The 16,878-nt window shown below is 39.4% G+C and overlaps 1 protein-coding gene across 1 annotated transcript; it reads left to right on the top strand.

Moving 5' to 3' along the window:
• Window positions 1–9,783: 9,783 nt before the first annotated feature.
• Window positions 9,784–10,615, top strand: LOC135218759 (uncharacterized). The gene is made up of 2 exons (XM_064255210.1): window positions 9,784–10,192; window positions 10,251–10,615. Exons 1-2 carry the CDS (start codon window positions 9,784–9,786, stop codon window positions 10,613–10,615), a joined length of 774 nt encoding a protein of 257 aa, XP_064111280.1.
• Window positions 10,616–16,878: the final 6,263 nt, after the last annotated feature.

Raw genomic sequence — 16,878 nt, forward strand, 5'->3', positions numbered from 1 at the left:
CATTCGACCTCATGGCATAAATCCTATGTATTACTACTACTACTACTACTATACTACTACTACAAAGTGTAAACAAGGAGTATTGGTTGTATTTCATTGTTGCAAGAGGTTGATACTTTTTCACGAATAGCCAATTATCCGTCGAGAAGGAGGCAAGTTAATGACATCATCATAAGTTACGTCATTATATCTCCGAAAGACATTCCTCTGAGTTTGCTGCCGATGTCTACAAGAAGTCAGTGATATTCTTATAATTACTAGAATTATGCAACTTTCGTAATACAGAATACAGTCAAAAATTAAGTAGGGATGTAAGATACCCTGTGACAAAGTGTCATCTTTGTCAGGTACGTTGATAAAATCTTACTCCGGAAAAACACCGGGATACCGGTTGTGAATCTGATAGTAAATGTAATTTAGGGACTTACGTTGGATCAACAAAACGATTGCTTAAGGTCAGAGCTGATTCTCGCAAAGGTGTTAATCATCATCGTGCGGGTTGCAGATTGCCCAACCCAGAATTTTCTAATATTAGATATCCCGCAAAAATTTGCAATGCGAATATTAATTATACTGACTTCTCTGTTTTGGGCCAAACTAGCTGTTTACACGAATTACCTGTTTTAGAATCATTATTTATTAAACAGCTAGTTCCCAAATTGAACTGGCGCACCTCCTCCCCCGTCCAGTTCTACCTGTAAATCTTGGAATGTTTCCTTCGTCGTATTCCTTTCCTTTTCACGTCATTCCATTTTCAATCTTTGGTATAGCAGCTGTTTAGTTGGAAGTGTCTTGTTTCATTATAAATTTTCAGTTCGTTAAGACTCTTATATTCATTATTTCTATTCCATGTATTTCTATTTTGCTTGTTTTTCTCTTTTACCCTTGAAGATGTAACGGTGTTGTAACGGAAACGCGTCGGCTAGTAAATGTCACCTATTTATAACCAGCCATCTTCTTGTCACCCTGTTCTGACGTATACTTTGGCTTGCTTGGGCCACCATCTCCAGTCTATATATATATATATATATATATATATATATATATATATATATATATATATATATATATATATATATATATATGTGTGTGTGTGTGTGTGTGTGTGTGTGTGTGTGTGTGGTGTGTGTGTGTGTGTGTACTTGTAAGGGCGCCCGCAACCCGAGGGCCGGCTCTGGATTTCGTTAATATTATATTTTGAATTATTAATCCAGAGATATTGCATTTTAATGACAATGCTAAAAGGTCAAGATGCAACTGAAATGATAATTTTAAGCAGAAATGAGATCAGCGCCATTATCTACAAAAGCATTTGAAGTAGACTGATAAAAGCACGAGTATGAGTGTTACCTCTTACTTTCTATGGAGGTCCTACATTGATTCTCTCTATTCCTCGATTCCTTACCGACAGTTATTCGTGCATTCCTCTAAATACCAGTATTTCACAAGTTTCCTTTAATGGTTTTGGTCTACCCAATTCAGGTTAAGTATATCTTAGTTTTACCAGACCACTGAGCTGATGAACAGCTCTCCTAGGGCTGGCCCGAAGGATTAAATAGTTTTACGTGGCTAGGAACCAATTGGTCACCTAGCAACGGGACCTACAACTTATTGCGGGATCCGAACCACACTTATTCGAGAAATGAATTTTTATCACCAGAAATAAATTCCTCTGATTCCGCGTTGGCCCAGCCGGGATTCGAACTTCGAACCACCAGATTGGCAGCCGAGCGCGGAAACCACTTGTCCAGCGAGGAAGTACCCACCTCAGGAAATATGAATTGGTTTTGTTAAAGTCCGACGGAAAGGAAACCTAATGCCCCATTAGATCCCAAGCCTGAAGGAATTAGGGTGCTAGGATTGGGATGCGAAATGCTTGGAAGCATAGAAACTAACGAGAAAAACGCCCGCACAAAAAAAAAGAATAAAACACGGAAAACTATTTTTCATAAAGGCCGACGGAATGGAAATCCAACTGCCTTAGTGTAGCCCAAGCCTGCAGGAATTAGGATTCGGGAATTAGGTGACGGAATGCATGAGAGGACAAAGACAGACGACGAGAACACACACACACAAATAAAATAAGATAAAACAAGGAGAACTCTACTTTACAAGAGGCCAACAGAACGGAAATCCAAGTGACCCAGTGTAGCCCAAGCCTGAAGGATTGAGGATACAAGAATTAAGGTTAAAAATCCACGAAAGCACAAAGACAAACAACAAAAACATATATAAAACAATTAAAATAACAGTTTTATTTCAGCCGCAGTTCAGTTTCAGTTAAATCGTTTAATTAGCCTTGTAAAGGTGACGGATTAAAACAATGTCAGGTGCTTTGTTTTGCTTTGTCGAGCTGTGATGGCAACGAGATAAAAAGAAGTCACGATTTTCATAATATGTGTTATGGATAAAACCGGATGCTGAAAGTTTTTTTTTTTCATGTTTTTCCCTCATTTGTTGTCGGTTTTTTTTATCGATGCGTAAATTGGATCTGTGAACGAAAAGATTTGGTTGTTTTGAGAGGCCAGTTTCAAAATGAATTGTGCATTTGTCGAAAGTTTTTTTTTTTTTTTTTTTTTTGCATGTAGGTCGGTATAAATTGTACAAAAGGAAATAGGTATGGTTTACTTTAACAATATTATGAGTACAAATTCACAATTCTCTACAAAATTAACTAAAAGTTAAATAGAAGAATCAGTAAGATCTGCTTGGATTCAATAATTCTACAAAAACGTTACTTGTGTAAGGATCGTGTCCGAGTGTAATATAAGAAAATACAGTAAAAACAAATTATTGTAAAATAATATTTAATTACAAAATAAATCGAAACTTAAACAGAAGAGTCAGTAAGTTCTTCATGAAATCAAATTATTCTACAAAAATCTTACTTGGCAAAGGATTGTGCCCGAGTGTACAGAAAGAAAACAATTCAATACAATATTAATGTAAAAAAAAATTATTGAGAAGAATTTTGAGTATAGTAGAAGAATCGGAAAGTTCTTCATGTATCAAATTATTCAACAAAAATGCTGCTCGAGTAAGGATTGTGACCGAGTGTAATAAGGGAAAATATTGTAATAAAAAAATAATGTAAAATAATACTGAAAAGTGTTTTGACTATATAAAAGTCACTTTAAAAAATGGCTGTAGGGAGTAACACCGAAAAGCCACAAGATCGTAAAACATAAATTCCCTGCCAGATATTGATGACTTAACCTCATTTAGTGGATAACCTCCCTGAAACTCCATTTTCCTAATATCCCAAAATATTTTGCTGAAGATCGTAAAAATGCAGAACCCCCGATCGAGTATTGATGGCGTCACTGAGATGACGTCACTATCATGACGTCACTCAAGGCAACGTCAGTGGGAGAGGAGAAGAAAATTTTGCTTACCGCCTGTGAGAACCAAGTTCCTTCTTCGTGGATCATCGTGACCTGATATCTGTCATCAGCGTTATTTATTCTCGCTATGGAGCGACAACAGCAGTATTTGCTTTTCATATTCTGCGAGAGATTTTCCGATGCGGTTCGACTCTGATAGGCTGAATGTCCTTCTATGCTGTCGTTTTATTTCTTTATTCTTTATTCGCTCCTCCGTGTTGCTAAAGCCTTTATTTTATTTCATTTATTTATTTATTTTTGTTTTTGTTTTTCTTTACTGTGTTGCTAAATCCTTTTATTTCTACTTCGTCGTGCTGATTACGTTTACAAAAGATGGAATATATATATATATATATATATATATATATATATATATATATATATAATATATATATCATACATACATATATATAAAGAAGGATGGACGGTGGCAATCAACAGCCAAAATATACCCTTAAGGAATTTATGGACGACATCTCAGGCATTTGCATAGTTTATTGCTCCCGTTTCAATGCCTAGCCTCATTATCAAAGCTGTAAAATATATACAAACACATTAAAACATCATAAAGGACTCGGACTTAACAACATTATGCTAAAAACAAATACAAAACAATTAGTTTAAGGTGCCATGAGAAAGGTGTTACCATCTAAGTTGAAAGTCCAGGGTAAACTTATGCTTAGAAAAGAGGGGTGGAGGCGGTTTGGCTGTTCAGCTTCGGAACTACCTGTTTTAAACAAGGTGACTCGAGGATTGTCAGCTGCTGAGGTGAACGAGCCCTCGACAAAATTTTAAATTGATCTTATTCAATATTTATTTTGTATTTTTTTAGCATCCTGTCGTATACCGGAAAACTTACGAAACACCCAACTATAAACTAGCTAAATGACATTCTGAGACGCCTCACAAACACTCCCCGCTACCACTCCGCCACACAGATGTTCATAGAAAACCACCTGGACAATTTAAAAATCATTGTTAGGCGAACAATGTCCAGTCTGGTAACCCGAGTGAGAAACAGCAGCAACTCGCTCATACAAAGCATCCTAAGGAGTGAAGCAAGAAGAAAATCAAAATTGTGGGAAAGATGGGAAAATGAGGCCTTTGTCCCCTAAAGGACTTAATCTCTGTATTGGCAAGATGTCATCTGCAGTTTTTGTCATTTTTACATTTATTGCTGATATTTTAATTTTTCATTATTACTGTGATTACTATCAAGTTAAAGTCTTATTTACATTTAATTTATGTATTAAGCCCTCTGGACCTGACTACTGTAACCACCTAAGGTCTCTAGTTGAAATTTGAGTTATATAATATGTGCACCATCTGTTATTACTCTCAATGCATATTTTTTTTTTCTCACCAATATTATTACTGTTATTACCAGTATGATGATTACTAGCTTTTATGCTACCTCAGCTACCTTGTGGATAAGTGCCGATTATTCATTTTCTTTTTCTATTTTATCATGTCACATGTATCTAGATTGTGTATGCTACTGTCTGTATTTTGTATATTCAATGTATATGGCCCCGAGCCGAAATAAAGCATATTATAATTATTATAGTACCTCTGCTAAGTGAATTGTTAAAGAAAGGGTTTTAGCTCAGGATCCAGACCTAAACATGGTGAGTCTAGATTTTAAGTAAGATTATTATTAGCGAAAGTTTTTAATTTAATAGTTTTAATCGGTGAGGATTTTAAGAAGTTGTTATGTTTGGCAGTGCAGGACACAGCCTTTGTTTTTACAATAAGCCTTATTTCCAGATTGATGGGATGGCAATGGGTAGCCCATTGGGACCCGTTTTTGCTAATATTTTTATATTTTCCAGAGGAGCAATTGCTGGACAACTGAGCTCTCGTTTACCACCCATTGTTTTTCAGTCGGTATGCGGATGATGGTTTTCTCTTGTTTAGGAACAGGCCGATTCGTTCATGGAAGTTGCTAACTCGGCCCACCCCAATATAAGATTTACAATAGAGTCCGAGAATGACAAGCAACCCCCCTCCCTAGACACTATAGTATTACGAGATGATATTGGCTTTCAAACCTCTATCTTTAGGAAAAAGACCTCTACCAACTTGGGTGTGAATTTTTACGGTTTCTGTTGTTTAAATTTCAAGCTAACCTCATCAGTGCTTATAGTTTAACCTCGAACTGGCCTGAATTTCACAAAGAAATTCTATTCTTATACACTTATTTCTCGGGGGATTGTTTCCCCTCCAACCTGTTTTATAAACAGCTGAATAATCTTCTAAATATCAAAATCATTCCGAAAATTAGATCTCCAGCAGTCCCAAAAATGCCATTTTATTCGAGCCTTCCATTTACTCATGATGTCTTTATTGCCGGCATTAATTCATTAATACGGCAGTATTGTCCTGCCAGAAGAAGTCACCTCATTCCCAGTAATCCTCTTACCATAGGTTCCCCTCTTTAAGTATAAGGATAGATTAAACCCTCTGATGACATCGAATGCTGTGTATTTATTTTCTTGCCCCCGATGTAGTCAGGGCAAATATGTCGGTGTCTCTCGTAGGTTACTGAAAGTCCGCATCGATTGTCACAGAGGTGTTAGCTATCGCACTGGGGTCCAGCTGTCGAATCCAGAGTTTTCCAGTATACGGCAGTAGGCTATAAAATGCAAAATAACTATTGAATGCGATCAATTTAAAATTTTGTCGAGGGCTCGTTCGCCTCAGCACCCGGCAATCCTCGAGCCACCTTGTATAAAACAGGTAGTTCCGAAGTTGAACAACCAAACTGCCTCCACCCATTTTTTAATAACAATAATAATAATAAATCTTATTTCAGCTCAAGGCCATATACAGGGAATATACAAATAGAAAATAACATACACAATCTAGATACATGATAGAAAAAGATTATTCGGCAATACCCACACAGTTGCTGAAGTAGTATAAAAAGTAATCGTAATAGTGGTAATAACAGTAATAACATTGAGAATAGTAAAAATAAAAAAAATAAAAAATTATAACAATTAGTGAACAGGTTACAAATAATTAAATTTCAGCTAGGGACCTTTGGTGGTTACAGTAGTCAGTTCCAGAAGACTAAATATGAAAATTGAATCACAGTAATAATGGAAAAACGGAAAATAGCAGTATTAACAATAATCGAAGAAATATAATAATAATAATAATAATAATAAAAGATTCTGCAGCTGATACTTTGCAAAAGCAGAGATTAAGCCATTTAGGGAACAAACGCCTCATTTTCCCATCTTTCCCACAATTTGAAAAGATGGGAAAATGAGGATGCTTTGTATGAGCGAGTTACTGTTGTTTCTCACTCGGATGATCTGACTGGACATTGTTCGCCTTACAATGATTTCTAAGTTGTCCAGGCGGTTTTCTGTGAACATCTGTGTGGCGGAGTGGTGGCGAGGAGTTTTTGTGACGCGTCTCAAAATGTCATTGTGCACAACAGTGATACGTCTCATGGTCTCTCGGGTATAGTTCGTCCAGAGGGAACACCCATAGATACTGTAGCAATACGAGCGGAAGAGCAGCAGTTTCACTTCCTTGCAGTCATGTTGCCAGTTGCACAGTTTACGGCGCCTCTGTTCTATTCTGCTGTATCTTTTAGGTCGCCCGTGATAATGTGACCCAAGTACGGAAATTCGTGCACGAATTCCAGCCGATGATTTCCGAGGAAAATTTGTGGTTCTGTAATATGCTTAAGAGCCTGCCCCCAGCACCCGCAGGGGAAAGACGTGTTCTCATGACTGTCTAGTATCCGAGGGAACATCGGCATCGTTCTGGCCTCTTTTTTTCAGTGCCAGCATAGCTAGGTTTCTGTGTCACCCTTCTTTGTGGCAAAACTTTAAGAAAGAAGTAAATATCATGATTCAAAGTAAAGTTGAGATACGAGACAATAGTCCCAAACCGCACGACGAGCCGAGTAGACGGCTCAAGATATGGCAGAGTATAGGCGCCATCCAGGCTTGAGTCCAAAGAGTAATCCACGCCAATACAGCATCCTTGTCAGTGTTCACGAAGATGACTCAGAAAAGATTCTAAATTCAGAGAACAGGACAGTTTTTCGAAATGAACAGTTTGAATTAATAGACCCCCCAGAGTATAATTCCATGAAAACTATAGTAACAAAATACCTGGACGCTACAACGACCTAAAGACAGTATTAAATTAACGTAGTTTTTGTTTTTATTTATCAAGTTTAAATCAGCCTTGTTTCCTTTTAAGTTTCTTTTGCTTAAGCAGCCAAATGCTTGTTAGTTAATGTAAGAGTTTTTGTGTTATTGAGCGCCTCCTCCTCCCTTGTTTATTTCTGTGAACTATCGTTCTAACGATTGTTTTGTGATTTGTTTTTTGAGTTACGGTGGATGGTTCGTAGCTGTACTGTGAACGTTGATGGTCTGCCCGCGGAAGTTCGGGCTTTGGAACGCTCCTTGTCAGACCATCCCCTTGAGCAGCTTTTGTGTATTATTGGAGGACGACCTTTTGGCAGTTTATTTTGGAAACGGCGCCTTTGGAATCTTTCCTCACGACCGTTCGTAGGTGCCTTAGTCACCTGCGACTCTGGTGCTGTAGATCACGGCTCTTCGTTCACTTGCGACCATAGTGTCCGCTTTACGGGGTTTCGCAGAAGCGTATGCTATTTGCGACTTCTCGTATTACCCCTTATTCCCGTCCGAGGAGCCCACGGGATATTGGTACCGTCGCTGGATCCCGGTACTGATTATGGATTCACCTGCCACTTCTGCCTTCGTCCTTCTGCATTTCTTCGGGATGTGTGTGAGCGCTGGCTCGTAAGGGTGATACGTAGGGAGGCAATCGCCAGGTAAGGCAGTATAGCTGTTATTTCCTTCGAGGAGCCTTATACCCCTTTTGTCCTGGCGATCATGTCCATCCCTTTAGTAGCAGTTTGGGTGCTTGCTATGGACTCCTAGTTCGACCCGTCTTCAGTTGTTCATCCCCGACGTAAGGATTAGAACTGTCAGTGTACGTGCAGTACAAACAATATTATATATTACGTACATATACGTTGTCATAGTTTTTTACTTGTTTATATTATAAGCTTATTGTTGCCATTATTGTTTATTGTTTATTGGTGGATAATATTTCCATATCTTTAGTTGTATGGCTAGGTAGGTAAATTTAAGGTTTCCTTGTTTTTGATATCTTCCACTTCCTTCAGCCTTTTGTTATTTAGGATAGTTTTGGCCGGCATATATTTGGATCCTCAATGATTTATGAAATATTTATTCTCCTCTGCATTTCGGTTAGGGTTTAGATGATTAGCTGTAGGGTGCCTTGTGGCTCGTTGAGGACCTGGTATTTAGTACTCTTGCTTTAAGCTGTTTTGCTGTATGTATTTTACTTAAACTCACAAGGCTGATTTAAGTTGTTTATTTCTGTTTTGTAATAAATACTGTTAAGTTTTTCTGGAGTGTTTTTGTGCCTGCTTTCCTTGAACATGGGTTGCATATACTGTCTACGATCCTAGCAAAATAAAGTACTTAAGAACCTGTACTAGAGCCCCAGAGGTTTGTAACAATTTGGCGACTGTGACAGGATCGTACACAGGTGTACTCTGTGTTTTTGTTTTTGGTTTGCGGCACAGCACTTTGGGGGATTTGGCAGCATTTGTTTTGAGTAGGTGGTTACCTTCCCCCCTTTTTGTTTTGGTTGATGATCATGGAGGAGTTTATTTTTGACCCCGCTGAATTTTTAGGGTCAGCAGATTGCTTAAAACACTTATCCATTCTGAACAAAGAATATCTGGTAAGTTGTGCTCGTTGGCTGGGAATACCATTTAAGGCAGCTGAGACAAAGGCCTGTTTGTTAGAGGCCGTAAAAAACAGGGTAGCTCAGGGCCTAGCTGAGGGTGAGCATTTAGTTGAGGAATTTGATAGCGTTGCTAGTAGTGATGAAGAGCAAGAAGGTAGTGTGAGTGTAAATCCTGGTTTTTCATTATTTGAGGATCCCCCTAGGACTGGTACCCTTTTTGAAGGACACGCTAATTTTCCTTCAAAACCTGAAGTATCATTGAAACCCATTTTTTGCCAGAGAATTCTGTCCATGTTGAGGTAGCTCCGGTACAGCCTGTAAAGTCCCAGGAGAACAGTGAATATGATGTTATTTGTAAAAGAATAGAGTTGATGAAACTAGAGTTTGAGGAGAAAGAGAGGGCGAGGAAGCATGAGTTGGCTATGGCTAAAATCAACTTGGAAATGGCTAGGTTAAGAGGTTCCCCAAATCACTCTAGTACTCCCACTGGGTCCTCTCAGGATAAATTTAACATAGGGGCAGCGTTGAAATTGGTCCCTGTATTTGACGAGGGAAAAGTCCCAGAATTTTTTAAGGCGTTTTGAGCGTGTGGCTACCCGGTTTGTCTTGGCCCCCGAGCCCCCAGATGTGGACAGTCTTGATTCAATGCAGGCTAGTGGGCAAGGCAATTCGGGTATACAATGCTTTAGATGAATGTGTAGCTAGGGACTATAATAAGGTTAAGGCAATAGTTCTTAAGGCTTACGACTTGGTGCCTGAGGCCTATCGCCTTAAGTTTCGTAATTTTACTAAACCTGTCTCTCTCTCATTTGTGGAATTTGCTCGTCTCAAGGAGGAGCAGTTTGACGACTGGCTTAAGAGTCTTCAAGTGGTCTCCTTCTCCTCCTTGAGAGAGCTTATGTTGCTAGAAGAGTTTAAAAAGGCTTGTAGCAAGGAATTAAGAATTTATCTTGAAGAGGTTAAAGCAGTCAGTTTGGGTAAGGCTGCCCAGATAGTGGATGAATTTGTATTAACTCATCGGGCCGGGTCGGAAGGTAAGTCTTGGATCTGGTAGTTAATTTTCAGCCTGGTAAGTCAAATAATTTTCAAAAGAATTAGGTGGTCCGGGAAATAATCATGTCCAGAGGAATCTGCACAAGAATAGGACTGGAGATGCTCAGGGAGAGGGCTCAAGTGGATCTTACACTAGAGTCTTCTCCAAAAGTAATAAGTTAACTTCTGGTAATGGTAATAGAGTAAGAAGGACCTGCTTCTGGTGCAATGAATCAGGACATTTTCAAGCACAGTGTAACGCCAGAAGGAAGTACCTCCAAAGAAACAATAATAATCCGGTAGCTCTAATATCAAATAACCCTATGTCTAATAAGTCTCGGGTTGAGAATCCACCAGTGTTGATGGCTAATGATGGTTGTAGCAAGGGGGAAAATGTTGGTTCTTTATCTAGTAGGGATTTATGACTTTATGATAAATATATTTGGCTTGGCAAATTGATTACCGAATCGAAACCCTAAAGGTGAAGTTTTTTGCGGGATACTGGGGCTGCTCGGTCTCTGGTATTGAAGGAATCTTTGAAGGGCCTAGTTAATAATTCAGGTGATTTTGTGGTTTTGGGAGGTTTCCCGAACACGATGGTATCGGCACCTTTAGTTGAGGTGGAATTGTCCTTCCCTGGTTATAATAGGAAGACAGAATTAGCTGTTGTAGAAAGCCTACCAATCCCAGGCATAGATGGTATACTGGGTAATGACATGTTGGATGACAAGGGACGTGAATTGTTTCCAATTTTGTCTTTGAATGCTTGTCCAGTGGCTGTAACGACACGAGCTGCTGCAAAGGCAGCAGATTTGTTAAATGATGATGATGATGATGATTTAAATTTAAGTAGTTTAGCTGTAGAAGTAGAAAGGCCCGGGTCTGTAGTTAGTAGTAGTGATAAGCTTTTTGGTAAGTTATTAAAACCTGATTGGGATCGTTCAAAGTTTATTGAAGCTCAGAAGGAAGAGTTCAATTTTGAACTGGGTGATAAGAGTGATTTGACTAGACCACGATTTTGTGTTATAAAAGGTGTGTTATATAGAGTTAGTCGCCCTTCCTCTCATGCCCTTGATATAACTTCTCGAAACGAGCAGATAGTGGTCCCTACTCAGTTCAGAGATTCAGTTTTGAAATTGGCACATGAAGACTCTTTTTCTGGCCACTTTGGTGTGTGTAAAACTTTTAGTAGGTTAGCTAAATATTTTTGGTGGCCAGGCTTAAAGTCTTCAGTAAAATGGTTTGTGAATAGTTGTGAAGCATGTCAGGTGATGGGGAAACCTAATCAACCAATTCCAAAAGCCCCTTTAAATCCGATTCCAGCAATTGGAGAACCTTTTGTGGAGTTGGTGATTGATGTGGTTGGGCCTTTACCTAGGACTAAGTCAGGGTTTACCCATCTCCTGACAGTTATGGACAGAGCATCTAGGTTTCCTGATGCATTCCCTAGTGAGGCTGATTACTTCTCGTGCGGTGTTTGAGAAACTCATAGAGTTTTTCTCTAGATATGGTTTGCCTCGTACTATTCAGTCTGATTGTGGAACTAATTTCACAAGTAGGGTATTTCGGGGTAAGTGTGCTGAACTGGCCATTCAGCACATTACCAGCGTACCCTATCATCCAGAGAGTCAGGGTGTGGTGGAAAGATTTCACCAGACCTTAAAGTGTGTATTAAAGAAATATTGTTATGAGCAAGGAGAGGATTGGGATAAAGGGCTTCCCTTTGCTCTCTTTGCCATACGGAATCACCCTAACTCGTCCACAGGTGTCGCTCCCTTCGAGTTGGTATTTGGTCACAAGGTACGTGGTCCTCTGGAGATAGTCCATGAGGTGATTGAGTCTGGACAAAGAGGAGAGATGAATGTGGGTGAGTTTGTGGAAACCTTAAGGAGAAAGCTATCTATGGCTTGGAAGTTTGCACGAGAGAATTTGGCTTCTTCCCAAGCTGCCATGAAAATGAATTTGACAAAAGACAAAGGTACGTTCGTTTGTGCCCGGGGAATTGGTTTTGGTATTAAGTACAGACTCTGACAACTTTCTCGAGCCAAGGTATAAGGGACCTTGGAAGGTTTTGAGAAAGCTGTCCGAGGTAAACTATGAGGTTGAAGCCCCCCTGGGACCAAACGAAAGTGCCGGGTATTTCATATAAATAGATTGAGTCTTATACTTCCTGTGGTAAGGACACCTTTGGCTATTGTTTATGAACCAGTACTGTGGTAGTGGTAGAGCCTCCTACGGATGATTTTGTAAATTTGGTTGGTCAGGTGTCTTCTGATGCTCTATTTGACAATGTTCAGAACTTAGAAATTTTAAAGGATAGATTAGCATCTGGAGACTAATCAGAGAAGTGATGTTATGGAATTAATCCTTGCCTTCCCAGAGTTATTTCAGAATGCGCCAGGACGAACGAGCTTGCTCCAGCATGATGTCGATGTGGGCAGTGCTTCCCCGGTAAAGCAGTCTCCTTATCGATTAAATCCAATGAAGAGGGACATTGTTGATAAGGAAATTAAGTATATGCTGGAGCCGACCTCATTCAACCTTCGGTGAGTCCCTGGAGTTCTCCAATAGTCCTCGTAAAAAACCTGACGGAAAGTTCCGAATGTGCGTCGACTATCGTAAGGTAAATACTCACACTAAAAATGACTCCTTCCCTTTACCTCATATAGATGATTGTCTCGATCAGATAGGGTCCTCCAAGTTTATAACAAAGTTGATTTTTGTTGAAAGGTATTGGCAGGTTTCCCCTGTCTGATCGAGCCCGTGAAATTTCTGCCTTTGTAACTCCCTTTGGGCTTTACGAGTGTAAAGTGATGCCCTTTGGGATGAAGAATGCAGCTTGCACCTTCCAGCGACTAATGAATAGGGTCATTTGTGGCTTGGAATGGGGTGGAAATATATATAGATGATTTGGTGGTTCACAGCAACGACTGGCGGACGCATATGGTAAGGTTAAAAAAGGTGTTTGAAGCCCTGAGAGCTGCCGGTCTTGTTGTGAACCTTGGTAAATGTGAGTTTGGTAAGGCCAGAGTATGCTATTTGGGCCATGAAGTGGGTTTGGGTTCAGTAGCCCCCAAACAAGCTAATATAGAGGCCATTGTAAATTTGAAGAGGCCGTGCAATGTCAGAGAGGTCCGGAGAGTCCTGGGTATGTTGGGGTATTATCGTAGGTTTGTTCGGAACTTCTCAGACATTGCTCAGCCGCTTACTAAACTATTGGAAAAAGGTCGTAAATTTGAGTGGTCACCTCAGTGTGAAGAGTCTTTCATAAAGCTTAGGTTGATGTTGGTGTCCAATCCTATTCTAATGTCTCCTAATTTTCAGAAACCATTTATTATTGCTGTTGACGCTAGTGACGTTGGAATTGGAGGAGTCCTCTTTCAGAGAGATGAGGCTGGAGAAGTTCGTCCCATATCTTATTTTAGTAAGAAACTTTTAGCGGCCGAGAGAAAATACTCTACTATCGAAAAGGAGGCCTTGGCCCTGGTTCGTACGTTACTCCACTTTAAGCCCTATGTAACAAATTTTCTTATCCCATAGAGATTTGGACCGACCATAATCCCCTCGTCTTCATTGAACGAATGAAGGGTTCTAATCAGAGGATTTTGCGTTGGGCCCTGCAGTTACAGGAGTTCACGCTGGTGATAAAACATATTAAAGGTTCTGATAACCGTATTCCTGATGCTCTCTCTCGGATGTAGTCGTGAGTTTTTCCTCTGCTCCCCTCGCCCTTCTCGTTTTGTTTTTTTTTCCTCGGGTTGTATAAAAAAACTTTTGGTAAGTGTGTGGTGCAAGAGGTTGTGTGTATGAGTATTCAGCTTTAGCTTAGTTTGTTATACCTGAACTTCTTTAGGATTTTGGGTAGTTAGTATTTCTTAGCCTTTGTAGACTCTCCCTCCCAGTTAGATGATAGGAGGGTTTCTAGCTGTATGCTTATGGAACTGTGGGGACAGTCTAATCTGAGGTTGCCTTTTGGTAAGTTTACTTTGTGACTATGATTTTTTTTTTCTTTTGGTTATTCTGTATATTATTATTTTGCTGAGTATCTATTTCCAGAGATTTGGAATAGTTACTTTGTCCTTTTTTTGTACATGTGTATTGATAACTTTGAAATGTTTTAAGTTAATTCCTTTTCAGCATTTTTGCTTAGGTTTAAAAAAAATGTATTCTATGTGAATAATTTTTTTTGTTTTGGGGGAGGAAGGTATTAAATTAACGTAGTTTTTGTTTTTATTTATCAAGTTTAAATCAGCCTTGTTTCCTTTTAAGTTTCTTTTGCTTAAGCAGCCAAATGCTTGTTAGTTAATGTAAGAGTTTTTGTGTTATTGAGCGCCTCCTCCTCCCTTGTTTATTTCTGTGAACTATCGTTCTAACGATTGTTTTGTGATTTGTTTTTGAGTTACGGTGGATGGTTCGTAGCTGTACTGTGAACGTTGATGGTCTGCCCGCGGAAGTTCGGGCTTTGGAACGCTCCTTGTCAGACCATCCCCTTGAGCAGCTTTTGTGGATTATTGGAGGACGACCTTTTGGCAGTTTATTTTTGGAAACGGCGCTGTTGGAATCTTTCCTCACGACCGTTCGTAGGTGCCTTAGTCACCTGCGACTCTGGTGCTGTAGATCACGGCTCTTCGTTCACTTGCGACCATAGTGTCCGCTTTACGGGGTTTCGCAGAAGCGTATGCTATTTGCGACTTCTCGTATTACCCCTTTATTCCCGTCCGAGGAGCCCACGGGATATTGGTACCGTCGCTGGATCCCGGTACTGATTACGGATTCACCTGCCACTTCTGCCTTCGTCCTTCTGCATTTCTTCGGGATTGTTGTGTGAAGCCGCTGGCTCCGTAAGGGAGATACGTAAGGGATGGCAAATTCGCCAGGTAAGGCAGTAATAGCGTGTTTATTTCCTTCGAAGGGAGCCTTAATACCCCTTTTTGTCCTGGCGATCATTGATCCCATTCCCTTTATAGCAGTTTGGGTGCTTGCTATGGACTCCTAGTTCGACCCGTCTTCAGTTGTTCATCCCCGACGTAAGGATTAGAACTGTCAGTGTACGTGCAGTACAAATATTATATATATACGTACATATACGTTGTCATAGTTTTTTACTTGTTTATATTATAAGCTTATTGTTGCCATTATTGTTTATTGTTTTAATTGGTTGGATAATATTTTCCATATCTTTAGTTTGTATGGCTAGGTAGGTAAATTTAAGGTTTTCCTTGTTTTGATATCTTCCACTTCCTTCAGCCTTTTGTTATTTAGGATAGTTTTGGCCGGCATATATTTGGATCCTCAATGATTTATGAAATATTTATTCTCCTCTGCATTTCGGTTAGGGTTTAGATGATTAGCTGTAGGGTGCCTTGTGGCTCGTTGAGGATCTGGTATTTAGTACTCTTGCTTTAAGCTGTTTTGCTGTATGTATTTTACTTAAACTCGCAAGGCTGATTTAAGTTGTTTATTTCTGTTTTGTAATAAATACTGTTAAGTTTTTCTGGAGTGTTTTTGTGCCTGCTTTCCTTGAACATGGGTTGCATATACTGTCTACGATCCTAGCAAAATAAAGTACTTAAGAACCTGTACTAGAGCCCCAGAGGTTTGTAACAGACAGTATTGAGAGGAAAAACGAACGGGCCGCAGTGGATGAGGTGATGAAAATCCAAAACAATTCCCGCGCCATGAAAATAAAGATTGAAACACCGAAGATGGCAAAGAGAGCCACAGAGAGAGGATTGTTTATAGCCTACCAGTACATTCCAAGTCAACATATTGAAGAGGATATATTTGTAAATTTGTCATTTTGCTACAGATGCTACTCTTATGAGCATCTGTACAAGGAATGCCCTAAAGATAAAAACTATAAAATATGTTCCGATTGTTCATCACAAGATAATATATACAGAAAATGTAAAAAAAAAAAATACAAAAAAAATCTGTTAACTCAAATCAACAACATAGAACTTTAGCAGCGAAATGCCCAGTGAAAAATGACCTAATAAAAAGAAGAAATTGAGAGATCAAAGCAAACAGATATGCAACATCCACTACAAACAATGGTACAAATTACGCCAAAGTCACAGCCACTCATACAGGAAGTTGCAGGCTAATGCAAATAACATTGAAAATAATAGAGGTAGAATACAAGAAGAGACAAGAATCACGATAATAACAAATTTAGCAAGAAAACTGGGGCTGCGCCAAGAAGGATTCTACCTCTTAGTAATAAACAGCGTATTAGTAGATAACAATTTACCTACAATACATTTCTGTGAGGAAACAAACATGATAACAAGCACCATGGAAAGGAATAAAAGACAAGAACACCGTACAAACAAAGCAGAGGATTTACAAACAACTCAGGATATACAACAGGATATGCAAGACTGCACACAATATGAAGAACACAGCAGAGAGCTCAGAAGATGACTCCTCATCAGATGAAGACTTCATACACAGAACTGAGCCCAATTCGGACTGGAACTCACCAATCCATCCCTCAGGACGCATAAGTAATCTACAAGAAACGCAGCAGCATCAATCAACAGAAGAAATACAAGCCCCACTACTACGCCTCTCATATTTCTCCAGTTCTCCCATTTTACAAAATCCACAAGACTCAACTTCAGCATCAAAAAATACTACGCCAGTAGCGAAGAATACCATAAACGGAAAAGTGAAAGAAAAAGAA

This window comes from Macrobrachium nipponense, chromosome 1 (genome assembly GCF_015104395.2).
Source record: "Macrobrachium nipponense isolate FS-2020 chromosome 1, ASM1510439v2, whole genome shotgun sequence".
Lineage (NCBI taxonomy): Eukaryota > Metazoa > Arthropoda > Malacostraca > Decapoda > Palaemonidae > Macrobrachium > Macrobrachium nipponense.

What these genes read in the sequence shown, in the direction of transcription:
- LOC135218759 (XM_064255210.1), top strand. Translation starts at nt 9,784, where the DNA reads ATGTGGACAGTCTTGATTCAATGCAGGCTAGTGGGCAAGGCAATTCGG. An exon ending in TCATCGGGCCGGGTCGGAAG is followed by an intron (nt 10,193 to 10,250) that starts GTAAGTCTTGGA and finishes AATTTTCAAAAG; the next exon opens with AATTAGGTGGTCCGGGAAAT.